Consider the following 19,820-nt stretch of genomic DNA (forward strand, 5'->3'; position numbering starts at 1 on the left):
AGCGTGTGAATACAGCTATTGTTCTACACATTCATAGACATGCCAGTTTTTCCAAAGTTACCTACATTTTTATTATCAGACTGCCAGTTTTCTAGGCTAACCCTATAAAAAAGCTCTGTTCCCAAACTCCTCCACATTCCCACAGACAGCAAGCGTTAGTAAGGCTGGGAATAGTGTGCTCTGGCTATGGATCACTCCTCCTTCCTCTCTCTTCCAGCAGCTGTTCTAGGAGGGACCTGTCATGATGGCAGTGCAGTTCTGTTCCTTCAGGGACATGAGTTTTACTGAGATGTCATGATCCCAGCTGGACTTCTGCATCCATTTCTGGGGTCCCTGGCACAAGGCAGACAGGGACCTGTTCAAGTGTGCCCAGAGAGGAGCCACAACAATGCTTAGAGTGTTGGAACCCTTGTTCTGTGAGGACAGGCTGGGAAAACTGGGATTGTTCTCTGCAGCCTGGAGAAGACAGGGCTCTGGGAAGACCTTCCTGCAGCATTTCAATACATAAAGTGGGGTCAATATAAAGGCAGAAAGCTTTCTGATAAGGCCTGCAGTGACAGGACAAAGGAGCAATGTTTTCAAACTGAGAGAAGGTTTAGATTATGCACAAGGAAGAAATTCTTTACCATGAGGGTGATAAAGTACTGGAACAGATTGCCCAAAGAAGCTGTGGATGTCCCAATCCTGGAAGTTTTCATGGGGCTCTGAGCAACCTGGTCCAGTAGGAAGTGTCCCTGTCCATGGTAGGGGGCTTAGAACAAGATGACTTCTAAAAGTCCCTCCTGGTCCAAACCATTCTGTGTTACTTCTGGCTGCTGGAAGCAACTTTTTATATATAAACTTCTAACTGCTGAAGTCAGCAAAACACCCTGAGTACGTTCAGCACCCACAGCTGTGTGTGACCAGGGAGCTCAAGGCAAAACCTCTACATTATTTCTACTGATTCCTGAGCTATTCAGTTTCCCTGCATCAACAATTTCTTTTCCCCAGTAAATCCCATTTTGCTCTGACCTGCAGAGGTGTAGGCATTGCCCAGAAGGCATGGGAGTGCTGGAGCCCAGCCTGGGCACCTCAGGCCACCACACAGCTGTGTTAACACAGCTTGTTTAAAGGCATCCACTGGCCTCCTGCTTTCCAAATCAGATGCACATTTGTTTTCTCTGAATAAAGGCAGAATAAGAGATGCTGATGTTCCTTTCAGATCAACTGTGCATTTTGAAATGGGATGAAACAGGCTTTTAGTGTCTCCTTTACATGCAGCTCACTATGTGTTTTCCAAGAGTACATTTGAGTTTTTACGCTTTCTGGCAACTGTAAATTTTACTCTTGCTGACAGCAGCTGTAAATGCTTTATGCAGAACAAAATCAGCTCTGTGAAAAGTTGAACTCTGTTTTCTTGCTCCATAAAATATCTCTTGGTGCTAATGCAAACAGAAAGCTTCTTTGCTCTCAGGGAAAGGTGAGGAGAACAGAGGTGCCAGCTTCCAGTAGACTGCCTGCTACTGCTTTTAGTGGCATTTTGCTGGCAATAAAAATTCTTTTTTTTTTTTTTTTTTTTTGGTAAAGTGTACTGTTGCTTTACTTAAAAATAATAATAAAAAAAGTCTAATGCACCTGTGAAATAAAAGCTGCTCACAACAAACCTGGCACTTCTGAGAATTCCATTAGATACTTTTCTGCATCTACCAGCCTCCATGTGTTGTAGAGATGTTTTTCTTTACAAGACCATCCAGCACATATTAATGCTAAGCCCCTGCTCCTCTGCAGCTTTTTAATGGAATAGGGATAGGCTGCTTAGGTTTCTGAAGTGTGGGTGATGTTCTTGGGGACTGATGCTACTTCAGCTGAAATCAGTTACAGAATTCTTTCAGCCTTTGTACAGGAGAAAAATGTTATCTTCTCTTGGATATATCTGACCACTGTCATGATTACACAAGAATGCCCACTGATTTTGGTGGAAGTGATGGAATAGAAGGGACAATATTCATTGCAACATCAAAATAAGGAAGAATATTAGAAGTGTTTGAATGCAGAATCTAAATATGATCACACTTCCAAAAACTAGACTTTGATTTTATTTTCCTCCACCATAAATGTCCATATATTTAAATGTATATACCTGGAATAAACCTCTAAGTTTTAAATGTTTGATTTTTGGGCAGAAAACACTAAAAAAAAGGAGGAAAAACCACACGTAGATATTCAGCACTTCACAGGTCCAATGATAATTAATGACCTTCACAAACGTCTAATGAAAAATGAATTTGTGTCACTTAGCCAAATTTATTTCTGTTTGCATTCCATCCTTTTAGATTTTTTTTTGTTTCCATATTGCTGAAAGGCACAAAAAAATCTCAAATTTATTCAAGCTGTTAGAAAAGAAATGCGCACAGAACATTAAGTAGTTGCTCAAATGTTGCTGAGCAGTAAAATACTATGATAAAGTGGCAACTTGCTGTGTCTCTATTACTTCTTCAGCACTAAAATTAATTTATGATCAGTCATCAATTCATTTACATGTCATTTTATGCTAAATCTATCGTTGCTGATGAATGCATATCCCTAGATCCATTAAGCTAGAGTAAAGTCTGTGCTTTATAATATGACCCTGCTAATTGTTGCATTACCATTTTTATGAGATACAAAAAGTAGCAGTTTCCTATTTTCTGAGCACATATTTAATCCATGAAGCACATTCTTCCTATTAAATGCAATCTGTCTAACTGCTTATACACCAGAATCTTTTGCAATAGGTATCCCTAAGCAAATCAATACAAATATTGAGCTGAGCCATGGTAAAATATGGCTCATGAAAATGATATTGTGCACTTTTCAAGAATTATTCCATTTGTGCTCAGACACAGTGAATGATCAACTTTTTCCATACAGACAATGATCAGTGAGTCTTTTAATCAAGACCAAAACATGTCAAATAAGGGATATTCTTCCTTGCTGAGCTACACAATCTGAAGAGATTTTTATGATTTAGATCTACATAATTCTATTGAAAAAAAAAAGTAACCTATTTGTTGAGGCACTGTTTGCAAGAATAACTCTCTGTTTATATCAGTTTTTATCAGTTAGATAGAAGAGGTCTTGCTCTAATTTCCATGCTAGTTAATGAGTCACACTCTTCCCTCAGTTAAAATGCACCAGGACTGAAGATACACAGCTCTCACAACCAGCTTCACTGGTTCTGCAGGAGGAGGAGAAGATAAGGACAGAGCAAAGAAAACCCCCAAAGCATAACACTTTGACTGAAAAAACCTAGGCTTGATCTCAGTGACTTCAGTGAGAAGCAAATTAATTTCTTCTAAAATCATCATATGCAATTAATTAAGTGTATTAAAGTAGAATAATGCAACATACTCTTTGTGGCCACTCATTCCATAACTCTGCACAGCAATTCATTGTAAAGGCAAACATTAAACATAAGAGAAAGAAAAAACATATTTCATTGTGTCTCTAAAAGCAAAAAATATCCCTAAATAATTAGGAATTAAGTCAAGTGAGGAAAAAATTTACCAGTGTTTTGTGGTTCTTTCTCTCTATTTTTTTTAAGCAGATTCAGTGACTCAATATCCTAACAAACCATACTGGGAATGAAGCAAAACCTTGGCTTTAGTTTCATATTACATCCCACAAATGTGCAAATTTAAACCTCCCCCCTTGAATTCTCTTTGTGATATCTGGAGAATGTTAAGACACAGCTCCTGTGCACTCCTCCTTTCTTTTCACTTTATTATACATGTCAACATTATGTCTCTGCCACCTGCAAAGAGAAAAGCTTAATAGTGCAGATTAAATCCTTGTCTGCATCTTCAGTTAGCTGTGACTAAAACTCAAGGGCCTGGAAGACAACTTGACTTTTAAACAGTTTAAAGGAGCAGCGCCGTGGTGTCAGAGGGATTCAGCAGTTTGTGCTTTGGCTCACAAACAGTGCGCCAGTGCTTCCCCTCAGAGAATCCCACGCTTGGCACTGCAGGAAATCCTTGTTCTCAGCTCAGCCATGAAGAACAAAGCCCCATTTCAGTCCAAGAGTGGGCACCTTTGAGGCATTGCTAACACTACAGGGTGAGGAACCTCGCCCTGCTCCCGCCACAGCAACTCTGTTTGCAGGAAGTCAGGACCAGGGGATGTCAATTTAGATTTCTCACAAACACTGAACTCCCAGGGCACTTCAGAATGAACAGAATTACTGCTTCATCTGGGTCAGCTGTTCTCATCTGCCTCCGTTTTCAAATACGTTTAGAGAAGTGAAAACGTGATCTATAAATTCCTAGAAAAATTCTGGCTGAAGTCACCAAAGACTCTGTGGAAAGAAGTAGCTTATAGATTCTCAGCACATGAAAGAACAATTTAGTTGTTCTACAGTATTTTAAAAGCAATTAAACTGAAGAATGAGAAACAGCTTGGGAACAACTGAAGCAATTTGCTATACACTCCTTAACACCATTAAACACAGCCTGGAAGAGTTAAGAGAAGCATACAAAGAAAAATTAAAATTATCTTTTGAAAACCAAATCTTGCCCAAGTATAATAGGCAATTCCTTTCCACCATTAGAAACAAAACCCAAAAAAGCAAAAAACAAGCCCAATACAAACTCTTCTAAAATCAAGGTTTTACCCATATAGTAACTGAGGAAAACAGAAGTAGTTTTGTTATCTGGAGATTTTGCCATCTAACAGACCCTTTATGCTAACACTCTAGGTGTACTCCTGTAAGGCTATCATTCCTTAATTAAGTCAGTCTAAATGTTGGCTAAGTGCTATAGGGGCAGTCTGTAATTTTCCTTCCCCTCCAGCTGTACATTCCCTTCCTGCAGTGCCAGCACACACCTTGCCATGCAGTGAACCAGAGGCAAGGAATGATCCAGCTAGTAATTAAACAAGTAAAAGAAACAGCAAAAGAAAAACCTTAAATTTCAGCTGGATGAGGCCACATGAAGTTAGTGGTGGTGAGTGGAAGCATATTTAGATCACCATAAGTATACCCTACATTATGAAGTTCTGACCAATTTCTTCCAAAATATCAAGAAGCCTTTAACAATCGAGCAATTGGACATTTAAAACTCCAAAAACTAAACAAGATTTTGAAAGTTATTAATAAAAGTATAAATTTTAATAAGCACTAAAGTTTCAAATTGGAGCAGGAATACAACTATCCCTTATTTGCTCTAGGGAGGGTGATCCAAACTATAACGTGAAGATGCAAATGTGGAAACATTCATTTTCTGATTTACAGATACATAAGCTTTGACATGTTAATATCTACCAAAATAAAAATGTATACCAACCTATTTTTTTAAAATTTATTTATTCCTGTTCTACCAGTCTAAAACTCTTAGTGGATTCCTAACAGAAAAGCTTCTGAGCCATTAGTGAGATATGCAAAAATATGCAGAATTATAGCCTGAAGGAGATTACTCTAGAAATTCAAGCAAAGTGAGTTAACATATGCATGCACTAAAAAGTTAACCCTCTCAATTCAGAGATTTAAACTTTAACGCTATGTCCTTCAGTTGCATCTGGATTTTAAATTGCAGCAGCAGGGATACAATTCTTAAATCTTAATTAGATTGGCAAGCAGTCTGGCTCTAGGGTGAAGGAAAACATGGAAGGTGGGATTAAGCTACACACTATTTCATTAAAGAAGGGAAAGGAGGGAAATTATAGTATTGATGCTCCATCAGTGTCATATTCCTGCAGTGTTTTCAGAACAGCAATCTTTAGCATGAGTGCAAAAGCCTTGGAATTTCAGAGGTCCAGACAAAGAAGGAACTCAGTAGTGCTATGGTAGGAAGTCGTTCTGAACAAGTCTCCCTTAAGGTAAAACCAGCAATGAGTGTTTGTCTGCTGAAATCAAAAACTGAAGCAGCACCCACTAACACTGTGGCACTGGGGGTATTTGGGTCTCCAGCACACCTTCACACTATGGACACAGTACATCACACAGAGGCCCTGGTTCAACCTAAAGAGAACTACACTGATGCTTCCAAAAAGTGCATAATGTCCACATAAAATCCATGGTTTTAAAAAACAATGCCTTTCACTGCCTAAATTTCACCCACAGCACTTTAATTCATTCAGATTCTATGCATTAATGTATTATAGCAGGTTCCCTTTCTAGGTGCCCTTTGATGATGATGTGGCTTTCCAAGGCATGCAAAGGACAGGAAGAAATGAGGGAAGGAGGGTCAGAATTATTAAACAGATTTTCTAAAAGGGAACAATTGCTAAATTCAGCAATACAAAGTATGTTCAAAATACACATTTTCCTACATAAATGTTGTATTTACTCTAGAAATAAATGTTCTGCCAATCTAGCTACACTTACTCTGAAGTCCTTAACTTCCTTGTGTTCATCTCAGAAAGCATATGCCCAGCAGAATATCTAAAAGTGTTTTAAGATAACATTTTTATGCTGCTCCTGATTTATGAAATATATATTGCTAAGCTGAGGTCTTCCCCCTCCTTTTTATGTAACTGCCTTGCTTCTCTACTAGAATGAACCTTTCATGAAAGCCAGGATATAACTGAATTTTCTTTCAAGTCTTAAAAGCTTTTTAAAATGCATGAATTTCCTTATCATTTTTTAGCAAAGTATTTCCAAATCCTTCTTTAACTTTAGTGTTTAGCATTAACATTTTAAATGCTACAGAAATCGAGTGGAATAAATTTTCACTTAGAAAGTGTCCAAATGGTGATGTATTTAACTGGTAGTAACAAGTTGGTGCCAGTGTGCTTGGTTACCTGTTACAGAGCTGTCTAGATTGTCCATACTGGAGCCTGGAGTATGCTCTAGACCTCTTAGTGGCCTGCTGAGTTCTACAGTTTCTTCTTCAATGTCATCCTCATCGTCGTCGTCATCTGGAACATCTGTTTCCAAATCTGAAATGAGGTTTCCAGATACGTATCCTAGGGGAGGAACTGGAGCCTGAGGAGGTTGTGTATTGCTTTGGATGTGCCTACACAAACAAACAGGAGAAGTTATCAGAATGGATGAGACTTTGCAGCCCATGGTCAATAAAACATAAGCCTTTCAACAAGTCCTGAAGTATATTTACAAAATGTGCTTGGTCAGGCCAAACTCAAGAAAAGTCAGTTCAATTATTCACTGCAGCTTCTAATACCAGGGTGCTTGCACACTTTGCAGTCTAAAATAAAAAGAATCAAGACAAAATCCTCTAGGATGGGGAAGGTGAGGAGTGTCTTCTCACAGACAAACAGCGATAGACACAGAGGCTGCATAAATCAGGTAGGAAACCCATGGAAAAGCACAATTCTGAATCCCAGCCTAGCACATAAGTGTCTCACCCAATATTCCCCCTTGCAAATCACACATTGAACCAAAGTTAAATCTCACTCCTTCCGCTTAAACAGATGCAGAGCCTGAAGCAAAAGTCACCCTAAAGAGGGGGAAATGGCCAGTAGGACAGAAGAAATTTTCAAGTCCAATGAATGCATCATCAGCGAGGCCTTTTCATTTTGCTTTATTCCAAGAAGTTTAATTGATTTAATTGCAGCAGTATTAGGGCATGCATGTGTGAAATTACTCCATGCAGCAATTACATAAAGCAAAAAATAAAGAAAAAAGAAGACAAAAAAAGCACCCACAGGATAACTAAATGGCCATAGGCAAGGATGGGATTCAGAGTTTGATGTGCCTGGTCTCTGAGAGAAAAGAACACCATCAGTTTCAGCATTCCCACCAGCACAACAGGTACACAGCAAGCTGTGCCAGGGGACCCAGGCACGACTGGCCTTGGCACAAGAGCATGTACCACATTTGAAATTGCTAATTTAGGCACGTGGGAATCCTTGGGTGGCTCTACATGAGGTGCCATGACCTGATTTGAATCGGCAGCACTCTGGATGGGATCCAGGATTCTGCTGGACTCTTGCTTGGACATCAGTAAAACTGAAGAAATTACAATTGTCACCTGTTTGGCTCCCAGTTATAATACATTTTCAGTGGAAACCTTGCACTGAATTATTGTCTGCATGAATGAATTCTCTTTATTCAATAAGCCTTTTTTTTATTTTCATCATGTAAATCTATCAGATATGAGAATATCATGGTAAATGTTATGTACCACTGGTAACTTTCTCCACTTCAGTGTAGGTTTTAACTTATTGCTTATTCTGAATCTAATTTCCAGAACAAGTGCTTCCTTTCTGACATACAACCTCCTTCTGATTAACAGTTATTGAACACTTTTCTGCCTGGACACCAGGTTTTTAGTGTTCTACACTGTGTTCAAAACACTGGGGCACTAAAGGGCACTACCATCTAACTAACCCTCAATAAACAGTGTGATTAGCTCCTAATCAAGCAAAATGCTTAAGTATATGTTTAATGTTCAGCTTGTGATAGAACAATTGAAGTCAATTTCTCATGTACTCACAGTTAAGCATATACTTAAGTGATTTGCTGGATCAAGGCCATAATGATTATGTACTTTTCCAGTAATCTCTAATGGGCTCTTTCTTAAATTCCTAGTTGGCTGATGTCTGTATTTCTCAGTTGCTACTCCCACAGTACCCTGACAGGTCTCATTTTGCTGCTTAGTTTCCCCCTGTCTCTGCAATGGACAGGTTAACTTTGTGGAAAAGAAGACTGAAAAAATATAAAAAATATTCCTTCCCAGTCAAAACAATGGAAGACTTTCTACTAACTTTGACTAGCAAGATAGATATCCAGACAAAGAACAAAAATATATTAAAAAATTCCATGTAATGAAAATCACTTGTAGATAAAGCATTTAGCCCAATATCCAGAAGGTGTAAAAAAAAAAAAAAAAAGGTTATGTCCTTGTTTTTTTTTTTTTTTTTTTTTCCCAGAGTTTCAGGTTCAATTACTGCGACTTTACACAAAAGTGACATTAAAATCTGTATAATCCTAAGCACATTATGAAACTTCCCAATCAATTTTCATTCCCCCAAAAGGGAGCAGGACCTTTCCTGCCAGCTGCACGAGGCTTTGGCGCGGTGTGCTGCTCCGTTATCTGCTCCTGCGCTGGTTTGGGGGTTTGGAGGGCGCAGGAAGGGTACCAGCTGCACAATGCAGCAGCCACTGCCTGTGCTGGCAGGGTGTGCATCTGTGTGCTGGCTCAGAAGGCAGTGCCTTCAAGAGGCCAGGTCTGGCTGCTGCCTGGGATTTGGGTCGGTCCCACAGGCAGGCTGGGGTCGGAGCTGGGCGGCGCGGCGCTGCAGCGGGACAGGGGTACCCTGTTGATGGAGTGCAGATTGCAGACAAGCCCCAAGGCTTCCACGGTGCCCAGGGAAAACAGCTGGCTTTGGTTTGGCACCGCCTGCCTACCTGCCTGATGTATTTATGGGAGCTCAAGCTGAATAACTTTGTGGCTTTATTTAGCAGGGAAGAAAGAAAGGCTGCTCCTCTGCTGGCAGCGTGCCATTCGGTAACCAGCTCTGCTCCGCTCCGCCGAGAGTCGCGGGCTTTGTCTGGGTAGAGGAGCTGTAAAAGGACAACTGCTGCTCAGGGAACATCCAGGAACCAACTGACCTTCACCACGTCCCCAGCCTGGTGCAGTTGACAAGTTCTTTCTCAGTCCCTGAAGAGATTGCTTCTGTTTGTTTTGCAGGGGAAATGTTACTGTGGTATTTGCTTGCTCTTCCTTTAAAGAGGCATAAAGCACTCTGAAACGCTAGATCCATCCTATAAATACTAACGACTTGCTTTCTGCTGTTTCTGGGTTTTTCCTACGGATCAGAAATTCTCATGGTAACTCAAAGTACAGAGAAGCAAATAATTCATTCTCATGTGACACCGTGTAAAAGTTGCCACATTGCTATTTCAAGAAACTATCATGATTTTTAACCAGCAATTTAGAATCATATTATTTTTGAAAATCCTAAAAAATTCCTGTCTTCTGCTAGCCTGAAAAGAGAGCATTCACAACCGCATAAAAGCTGTCAGGAGGTGGGTATTAACTACTTAGCCGAACACATGCAAAATTTTGGAGGAATATTGTTTTTATATGTTTTCAGACAAAATTTAGCATATTACCAAGTACTATGATTTTAAAAGCATATATAGATGTGTAAGGCCTTCCAGCTGTGGGTAGAGTTTTTCTATTTCTTCTTCCATTTTACTTCTTTGGAAACACGATTGAAATGCTGTTGAACACAGTCATTATTTTTGTCAATACTTTTGACAAAAGGAATACTTTTGTCAAAAGTATTGTCGTTATTATTATTAATATTAATATTTAATTTCCTTGATCAAAGGTGACCCCTTCAAACATTTACCATGTCTGCTTTGCTATATCAAACTGGTAAGCCCTTGTTAACTCATCAAGGTGAGCTTGAAGCATTGGCTGCATCTCCTCTCGTGGGGAAGGCGTGAGAGTTGCAGTCGACTGCTGCCCAAAGGAGATGGCAGGAGATGAAGCTACTCCCCGGACAGGAGGTGTGGGGACACGATCATCATCTTCCTCAAGTTCATCTTCCATGCCCTGATGCAGGTAGGTCTGAACTGGCAAAGGTGGACACCAATCATCACTGTCATATCTACAATAAAAACCAAATAAACTTAGTGTATATCAGAACTCATCTCTGCTGCACAGTAGAGGGTGTAGAGGGTATACAGGAATACTGATTCAGTTGGAAACCTTGCACACAGTGTGAGTCCTAAAATTTAATAAAAATAGGGTCTTAATTGCCTAGATTGTCCTTACTGAGTCAGTTTAATTTTTCTCACAACACCTAAGCAACTTGAACAAGATATGCAACAGAAAAATTACTGACCCATTATCACATTCATTAATGGTGATTAGATAATGTTACACCACAATCAACAACAAAAATGAACTAACTCGCTTCCAGGATCGTTAACGTAGCAGAATGAATATTGACCTGGACAGGAAAATAGCAGCATTCTTAAAAGGCAGAGCAAGCTTTATGTAGTACCACTTATTTCAGAGAATTCCAGAAAAAGCTGAGTTGAAATTGACCCACAAAGATCACCAAGTCCAACTCCTGGCCCTGCACAGCAAGAGTCACACCACGAGCCCAAGAGCATTATCCATTTACTTCCATCCTCCCCTTTATCTCTTTATAAATTTACCATTTTTTTCTGGTTTGGAGCTTAAATAAAAAGCTACACTTTGCTCATAAATTCTGGTCTTCCCACCCTGCACATGGCTATCTCCTATGACATGCAATACATCCATGTCACAGCAGCACTGACCCCAAGCGTATGCTGTGTCACAGCACCAGCTGATAAAGTACATTAGCACACATGTTGACAGCTCTGCCAGCACCCCCACCTCCTAACCAATCTGTACTGGGACTTACCTAGACAGTGCTACATTTCTGAACATTTTCAACACACCTGCCCAAAGCAAATGGAAAGATTAACCACTAGGAGTATTCTTGAATAATAACAAATTCTTCTTTCTTCAGACATAAAGGGTGTCCTGGTAGGAGTTTGTGGTTTTTGTTGCCTTATACCAAAGTGTAAGGCCTGGTGCTATATCTGATTAAGGCTAGAAACAAAACCTTTTTATTTTATTACCACTTCTTACACAAGTTTTGCCAGCAAGTCAATTCTTTTCAGTCTCTGCACTCATCAGAGGATCTTTCAATTCAGTGTTGTATGACAGTATCATCCTGGGATACTGTCCCTTCGAGACTCCGGCATCATTCCAGGTGGATAGGCCTTAGTGACTGTGGCCATTCCCTGTGCATTACCTCCCCAGAGTAATTCCCTAATCTGAACACAACTTCAGTTGTATCCAGCTTTGCTGACAATCACACCACTCAAATCTCAACTGTCTACTTTTCCCATCTTCAAAACATCCAGTCAGGCATCAGTCCCTTGAGCATCAGCACACATTTCTTCTTAACTTCTGGTGCATTCCAAAATAACTCAGGATAGACAGTTGCTTTTTTTTTCCCCTCAAAACACAACCAGACAGCCACAAGCTCACAGCTCCTTCATTGTCAAACCATCACACACTTTAAAGGCCATTTCCCAAGCATCATCTAAGCCACTTTATCTTCTTTCCACCTTCAAGGACTGCTGACAAGGTCCTTTTTTCTGCAATGCAGGCAGGCAGTGCATTGCACGATAGAGTTAATTTCTCAAACCAGCTTAAAAACACTCCTCTAAAGCTTCTGATTTGGAAGGAAGAATTTACCAATTTCCCAAAGAAAAATGAATTACTGTCAATTTTCTCAAGTGTGAAGCCAGGTTATGAAAAGGCTGGGAACACTGAGATGGAGAAGCTGCAAAACCTGTATTATGAACAGAACATTTACTTTCAGCAAAACCCAAAGATTTCTTAAATTAACTAAACTACTTTTTCCTTATTCAGAAGTCTTCAGTCTGCATTTAAACACACAGATTCAGGACAGCTGACTTAGTAATCCAAAAGTCCATGGAAGATATATCTGGTAATTCACACTTGCATAAATTTAAATCTCTATATGTGTAGATATAACCATAAAAAGATATACTAACACATATGAGTACAAAAGTGAAAATAAAGGCTGCTTCTTAACATCTGGCCTCTAGAAAAGGTTGGGTGATTGATCATTACCATTTTCATAACACAGAGATTTAACAAAATGTTACATGATACATATTCATCCTAAGCAAACAATTAAGATATGACCAGCTGTAATTTGTCCTTCCAAACAATATTTACTCAGGACATTTGCAACCAAGGCTGAAGGGACCATCCTAAATCAAGCTGTGCAAACTGTGCAGTGAAACAGATCTCTTGCTTCCTTTTGCTCTCTCAACCTCATGCTTTGCTATAATGCCTTTTTCTTTAAAAGGGACAGGGGAAAAAGTCACTCCCTGGTGACTCTGCAATGATGAATAAACGAGCTTTGGATGTCCTCGCCTTCTGACCCTACTCACTTCAAATCCCCAAATGTTCAACTTGGTAGCAAAAAGGTTTCTTAGTAAAGAGGTTTCTCAGTGAAAAGATTCTGCAAAAGTACTGTACCTTTACCCCAGTTTTGTTTGAAATGGAAAGCAGCCTAAGCCTGAAGTTCAGGACATTGAGAGTCAAGATTTCAGGTACAAGAACCTTTGTCTTCTTAACATAAGATATCTGCAAAGCCACAAGCCTTAACCTTCATTTTAGAGAAAAACAAAACAAAAATCCCCAAAAACAACAACCCTCCGAAACCAACAAAGAAAAAAAAAAGGAAAAAGTAAACCTAACAGACTACATAGTAAGTACAGGTCATATAAGTGATACAGCTTTAAAAATATGCTATCCCCATAGTGATTATTGGTAACATCCATGTTCTTTTTAGTTTTTTGAGTAAATCTAATGTGGTGAAAAAGCCACTTTTTCAAGTACACTTATTGAAATCTAAGTCCCTTAACTTCATTAGCAACCTCTGATTGTAATTTCATTATGATTAAGACCCTAATAAGTTCTGGTTAACAAACATGAGCTTCTATTTTTCTAATAAGTTTTATTGTACTGTCAGCACTTCTATTCTATAGTAATCTTTTAATATTAAAATCTCCGATCCATTACATTAATAGATTTGTTCCTTTAAAATAGAAAATAAAAGTGATAGATACAGAGCCCATTCTGTAAAAACTGTGTTTCATTACACACATTGTTGCAACAAATGAAGTTTCCCTCCCTGGAACTCATTAGAAAGGACTTTTTCAAGTAAAAGGTACTACTTCCTTAAATTTTCCTAGAGACAGACAGTAAGTATCAAATAAACAAGTATCAAAAACAAGACCAATCCCTAAATACAGAAGGATTATTAGTATTGGAAGCATCCTCAGAAAGTACAGGCATTGCAGATTCCATCTTCATCAAAGGTGGTTGCAAATTACTGTAGCTCCAGACTGAGACTCTAAGTCCAACCTTCATATTTTTTCTGTGTTTGGTGAAATGCAGGTTACAAGGTCTTGCTACCACCATTGCTAATGAGACATTAAAAAAGCAGAGAAGAGTAATTCAAAGCATAATCAGAGGAAAACACTAAGTCTGGATGGTTGTGAACCTGGAGGCTGGTGATTACCTTCTCTTTAAATAACCAATGTTGTCTTGGTGACCAACATCATTCCTTCCAGCTAAATTACAGATGCTTTATGCAACTGAGGAGTCAAGCTCTGTGCCACAAGGGATTTCTCGATAAGGTATTTTCATTTACCTTTAATGCTATTTGATTGTTCTGAAGAAAATCCAAGTGGTTTGCCTTCTACTGCAGAATTGTTTTAGTGAAATGGTTGCACATGTGTTTTAAGGATATAAACTGATAAAGACAAAATTATTATACGGTGAAACAATTTAAAATTTATTTTAGCCTCTTAGAATACAGAAGACAACGATTAAATTAACTTTTTGTTTTGAGATTTAAACAACACTCACAATCAGTAAGGTTATTAATTTTCCATTACTTTGAAATTTTAACTGTACAGCCTGAATGGGCCTTAATTTTCAGAAGAACTTCACTGACTAACACAGTCATTTATGGCTCATTATAATAGTCAAAGGAGTTGGTATAAACTGAAACAATATGGAATTTTTCTAACTTTAATTATGAAAGTAGTAATGATCAATTCCCTCTTACAATTGAGATAACAGTTGAAATATTTTTATTCAGCGAAGCTATTACAATGTATTCTTAAAAATGTTTCATCCCTGGGAAATATTGATTAATCCATGTACTGAAACAGACAGAAATTTGTCCCAGACAGAACAATTATTCTCAAAGACTCCAACAGAGCCACCCACAGTAAACTATGTTTTTATATACTCTGATTTACCTCCAGAGTTTGATAACCTGGTATATCACATAATTACACTTTATAAAAAGCAATTAGTAACTGTTGTCTGTGTCGGAAATGTCTCTTTCCTCTCTTTAGCACTTCTTGTCTGATTTTGTGTCCTTGAGAACAATTTTGAGCTATGCAAAATTATGTTGAAGGTTCCAGAAACGTGAAAGTTGTTTGAATAATAACAAAAAAAGCCTATAATTAGCATGCCTTCCTCAACTGTGAAATTTCTTCTAAAAACCGATGAGAAGATTATTATCCATTGGTTGATCTTCAAAAATTAATCCAATTTGGTGGGGTTTTTTTTTTGTTCTGTTGGCTCTAATATTTTTAAACATCAAAGCAGTGAAAAAATACACAGAGCCAGATTATGTCATCCTTACTCACTCTGAGTCCCATCAGCTGCATGCAATCCCAGAATTCAATTAAGCTACCTGTGAAGTGAGACACTTCTCAGCATGAGAAAGCACTGAAGCCCTACATGGTGATGAAGCAAGGTCACTTTTGTTTCCATCTTCAGTCACTATCCAGAGAAGCTATTCAAACATTCCTCCTCCACAGCCTTGAATCAGTCTACAGGATAAGTTGTTCTCTCTCTTTTTTTTTTTTTTTTTAACAAAACAGAATAATATTGTCACTTATCAAAATTAAAAAAAAAAAAAAAAAGAAAAAAGAAAAGGACTAATTTCTGCAAATCACAGATTTTTCTTCAAAAGAAAAAGAAAAAAAATTTACCCTGCTTCTTGCTGATCCACCCCATAGTGCTCCAGCTCTGTGCCTGGAAGTGGCTGCACAGGAGGGGGTGGCAGGGGAACACTGGCCCAGGTTGAACCATTATTTTTCTGGGGCTTGGCAGTATTTTTGTTTTTCTTCTTTTTCCCTCCTTTGCCACCTGCAAATCCAAAAAAGAAAAATAAAATGTTAGAGCTATAATGTGGAAAAAAAAGGCCAGCTATTTACATTTCTCTGACAGAATTCTGATTCCAGAGCACATGTCCCAAAAAAGATGATGTATTTATATCTCAGCAGAATCAGCATCAACGTGCTAATGCTGTCACAAGGTTATAAGTAATAAAAGAATGGAATGAGGAATATTCTGAATATTTACTGAAAAACACTTCTTTTTAAACCTCTGTACATTTGTACCTGAGTACTGCAGAAACAAGGAAAGACAGGTTTTCCTTTATAAGAAATATATTTCCTGTTTTATTCATGTGCACTTTATAACTTCTTAAATTCACTCTTAGATAAAATTATAATAAAACATAGCAAATGTCAGAAATCCACTGTGATTATAACACAGTTTGCAAAATCAATTTCTGTGGAAAACACAGAGGTTAAGGACACCATCCAAAAAAACGGTCATTGGAGTCAAGAACTTTCAAGACAATAGTAAATTGTCAAAACAAAAGGAACAGGGTTTTGTTGTTGGAAATTTCATAATTTCTGGGGTTTTTTTTAAAGAGTGGGAAGTCATATGTGATATTTTAGGACTGACTGTTTCACAGGATTCAAATGCCTTGTGCCACTATGGAGAAGAGGTTCTTTTTCTGATATATAGCTCTAATGGATAAGGCAGAAATGCAGTGAGCAATGCATTTTGGTTAAACCCTCTGCTCTTATTGTCCTTGGATCCACTTCTCCAGCTGAGACACTTCCATTTGTGGGAGAGTTATCTTACAGAGAAAGCTCTCATCCCACTTGGTTTGCTTCTTTTATTTTTCCCTGACTTCTTTTTCTTGTCAGGAATTCATTAAGAGGAAGAATGGCTCAACATTTCGAATCCCTTGACTGCTTGGGGACTCATCTATTTTTTGGAGCTTTGTTGTGGCTTTCAAACTCTTTGTTGGATGGAGGAATGGTTTGTCAGATGCCTTTTCAGTGGGGTACCCAGCTGCTCTCACTCATCCCCGGCCTGTTGCAGAAAGCACAGTCTAATCCATCTTACCCACTGATGTCTCTTGATGATTTATAAGGATCAGCCAAAAAAACCCTCATGTAAAAATGAACCAATGAATCAAGAAAGCCACAACTGACTGGTCAGGGAGGGTGGCACAATGTGCACTGGCAGGCAATGCCTTCTGTGCCATGGCTTTAACTTTAGGCACAGAGAAACACAGAAGGAGGTGCAATTCTAGCAATAGAGACAAGGCCCTATCATGGGACTGTTTGTCCTTTAGATGGTGGCTCACAGGCTTTCTTCTGTTATCTCCAAATGTCAGCTGGATGAAAACAGGGACAAATAGAGAGGGAAGAAAAAGGTGATTCTGTAACTCAGAAGTAGCCAAGACTTCTCTTTTCACCTCCTGTTATGCCTGCTAGAGACAGGCAACAAGCCCAGCAATATTTCTAATCGACCTGGCTGGCAGCACATTGGAAGAGAGCACATTGGACTTTCCACTACTCAATTCCAGACCAAAGCTCTTTCTTCCTTGTTTTGGAGTATTTACAGTAAGTCCAGCCAAGATCCTGTGATTCACTATGTGTGAACTGAGCTGATATTTCTTCTATTAGGATGGAAAACAGGCTCTTCCTTTCGTTTATAGCCTGGCAGAAAGGACAGCTTTCTTGAAAAGGGAAAGAACATTTTAACCAGTGAAAAGAAACCCCAGTGACAGTGGAGATAAAGGAACAAATACATGAACCTTCTGGAGGGAAAGTGAAGCTTTCAAAGCACAGGTAAGGCTAAAAAAGTGGAGTTAGAAATAGGGTCACTGAACAGTGCAAGGAAAGTAGGTTAATTTTAGTTTGTGGGACATGGAGAAAATTTTTAAAAGTCAGCAGGAGTAGGAACCAACAAGAACTAGGGCAGGAGGGGCTGCTTTAGGAGAAAAGCACATGCACATATTTTTATATTGCAGGAGGATTTAAACTAGGAACACACAGAGAAGGGAAATGCAAAGAACAACTTCAGCTTAGAGATTAGTTGAGGTGGAGAGGAAGATTTTAGAAGTGTAGCATCTTGATGATCTTAGGAGACTGGTAAAATGTAGGTTGACATGTGGAGTCACTTGGATTTTGGGAATTTCAAAGAAAGAAATTAGAGATAATGGAGATATTAGAAGGAATGAAGCAGAGAGACAAGGGACTTGTTTAGATGAAGAAATGAAAGAAGAGAACTCCAAGGTCGTTAATGGTTGAGGAAAGCAGTCTACACTGTGCAGTTGGGCAGGAGATTTCTTTTCTCTCCCCATGGACAGAGTTATTCCACTGTCAGACTGGTGGGACAGACACTGAACACATAAAGCCTGATTTGTGTTTGAAAACTGATGCACCAAATCTTTGTTTCCCCATAGCAACAAAGCCTGATGCTTCAATGTCTCCTCACACTGAAATTCAATTATATTGTTTAAATCTCTAGGTGAATCGGTACTGGAGAAAGATTTTGCCAGCTGGGCTGCTGATCCTAGTACAGATATAATCTGTGCAAACTATAGCTACAAAATTTCCCTGCCTCATAAAGCAGTTGAGGTTTTAGCTGCTTTCCATTCCACAGTGGGACAGGGATTCTCATGATATTCATGTAAGAGAGGCAGAAACTTAGTCAGAATAAGTAGTACCTAAAGTGCTAACCAAGGAAGTGAGAGAACAAATCCCTGCTCCCCCTGATGGGGACTACATAATCAAAGCTGGTCTCTGATTCCAGTGATGCTCTAATTATCAAACTATTTGAAAGTCTTCCCCAGTTTCTTCAGTCTTACAGACATAATTATCCTGTATCAAAGGCATAATTAGTGGGCAAGGGAGAGCAAAACACTGACTCTGCAGTCCAATAATCTGGCACTCATCTGAGCACTGGGGCATCCAGTTTTGAGCTGCCTTGATCACAACAAGAGTGCTCTGGCCATATGACTGACTATATCCCAAACTTCCCTAGTGTCATCAGAAAATTCACTTCTGGCTGAGAAACACTACACAGAATATGTTGCATTTGAAATATTTGATCAAAGTCCAGCCTTTGATCAAAAAGGGCACTTTCCAGTGACACTTCCTATTTTCTGAGAAAATTCTCAGGCAGCCTTAGCTGTCAACATATCTAAAGTGTGATACTGCCCTCTGATACCTGACATATATGTGCCTCAGTACATCAATTTCTGCATTTTCATGCAGCCTGGGGAGCAAGCTGATTTCCTAAGCTACTTGTCAATATATCTCACATGCAAGGAACAAGAAGCTTTCTTGACGTATTTCAGCTTCCAGATACCTCTCTGACTATGCCAAAAGCCTATTTTTTGGTCTCAGTGAAATCAGCTAATGCCACCCCTTGAGAACACAAGACTTGCAAACACTATTGGGCTATTTGAGTCATGGGCCAATGATAATAGGCTTCTTATCTCAAGATTCAGTTTGAATAGTCATTTAAATTGACATAAAGAAGCTATTTCTATGTTTGGTCTGTTACTGGGAGGACTGTTCCAGCTTAAAGTGGAAATTCAAAAAACTGTGGATATATTCTGAAAAATATCAAAAAGTCCTTTCAATGCTCTCATATTTCAGCTGGGTGAAATCACAGATTTTCATCTTAACTGTTGCCTTTTCAGTTTTTGTCTTGACAGAAAGAAAAAAAGACAACTATACATAACATAAGCAACAAGTAAGCAAAATTAAAGAAATCAAGAAACAAGGTGTGCTCAGATATAACACACAACCACATGTACTATGATCATTTTCATCTGATGAAAATGCATCATGTTTCCAATAGAACATGCAGCACAAACATAAAATTTACATCCTGTTTGTATGCAAACTTGGCACCATTTGTTGAAACCCCAGTCACCTTTCAGGGCCCTACAAGTATTTCCAACCTGATTCATTGAGGAACAGCTGGTGGGAATGGGGTATCTGCTACAACACAACAAAAATAAGAATCCCCTCATTAAGTTCAGTGTGGGGAGACCTATAAACTGAGGATGGATGCAGAAATATATTTGCTCCACAGATTGTGTCAGGGAAATGATGTGACAAGGCGAGGCTGGCAGCTGCGCCAACAAGCGCACACATGGAAGGACTCTCCAGTTATCTCCAAGTAGGTCCT

The 19,820-nt window shown here is 38.9% G+C and overlaps 1 protein-coding gene across 1 annotated transcript in view; it reads right to left on the reverse strand.

Annotated features, from left to right (window-relative positions):
- Positions 1–19,820, reverse strand: part of ROBO2 (roundabout guidance receptor 2) — a 435,712-nt gene that overhangs the window by 22,389 nt on the left and 393,503 nt on the right. Inside the window, exons 23-25 of the mRNA XM_058822747.1 lie at positions 15,521–15,677; positions 10,273–10,533; positions 6,754–6,968 (exon numbers count right to left, since the gene is read on the reverse strand). Of these exons, the coding sequence (XP_058678730.1) occupies positions 6,754–6,968; positions 10,273–10,533; positions 15,521–15,677 (633 nt within the window). The remainder of the gene's footprint in view (positions 1–6,753; positions 6,969–10,272; positions 10,534–15,520; positions 15,678–19,820) is intronic.

This window comes from Ammospiza caudacuta, chromosome 2 (assembly GCF_027887145.1).
Source record: "Ammospiza caudacuta isolate bAmmCau1 chromosome 2, bAmmCau1.pri, whole genome shotgun sequence".
NCBI classification, from domain to species: Eukaryota; Metazoa; Chordata; class Aves; order Passeriformes; family Passerellidae; genus Ammospiza; species Ammospiza caudacuta.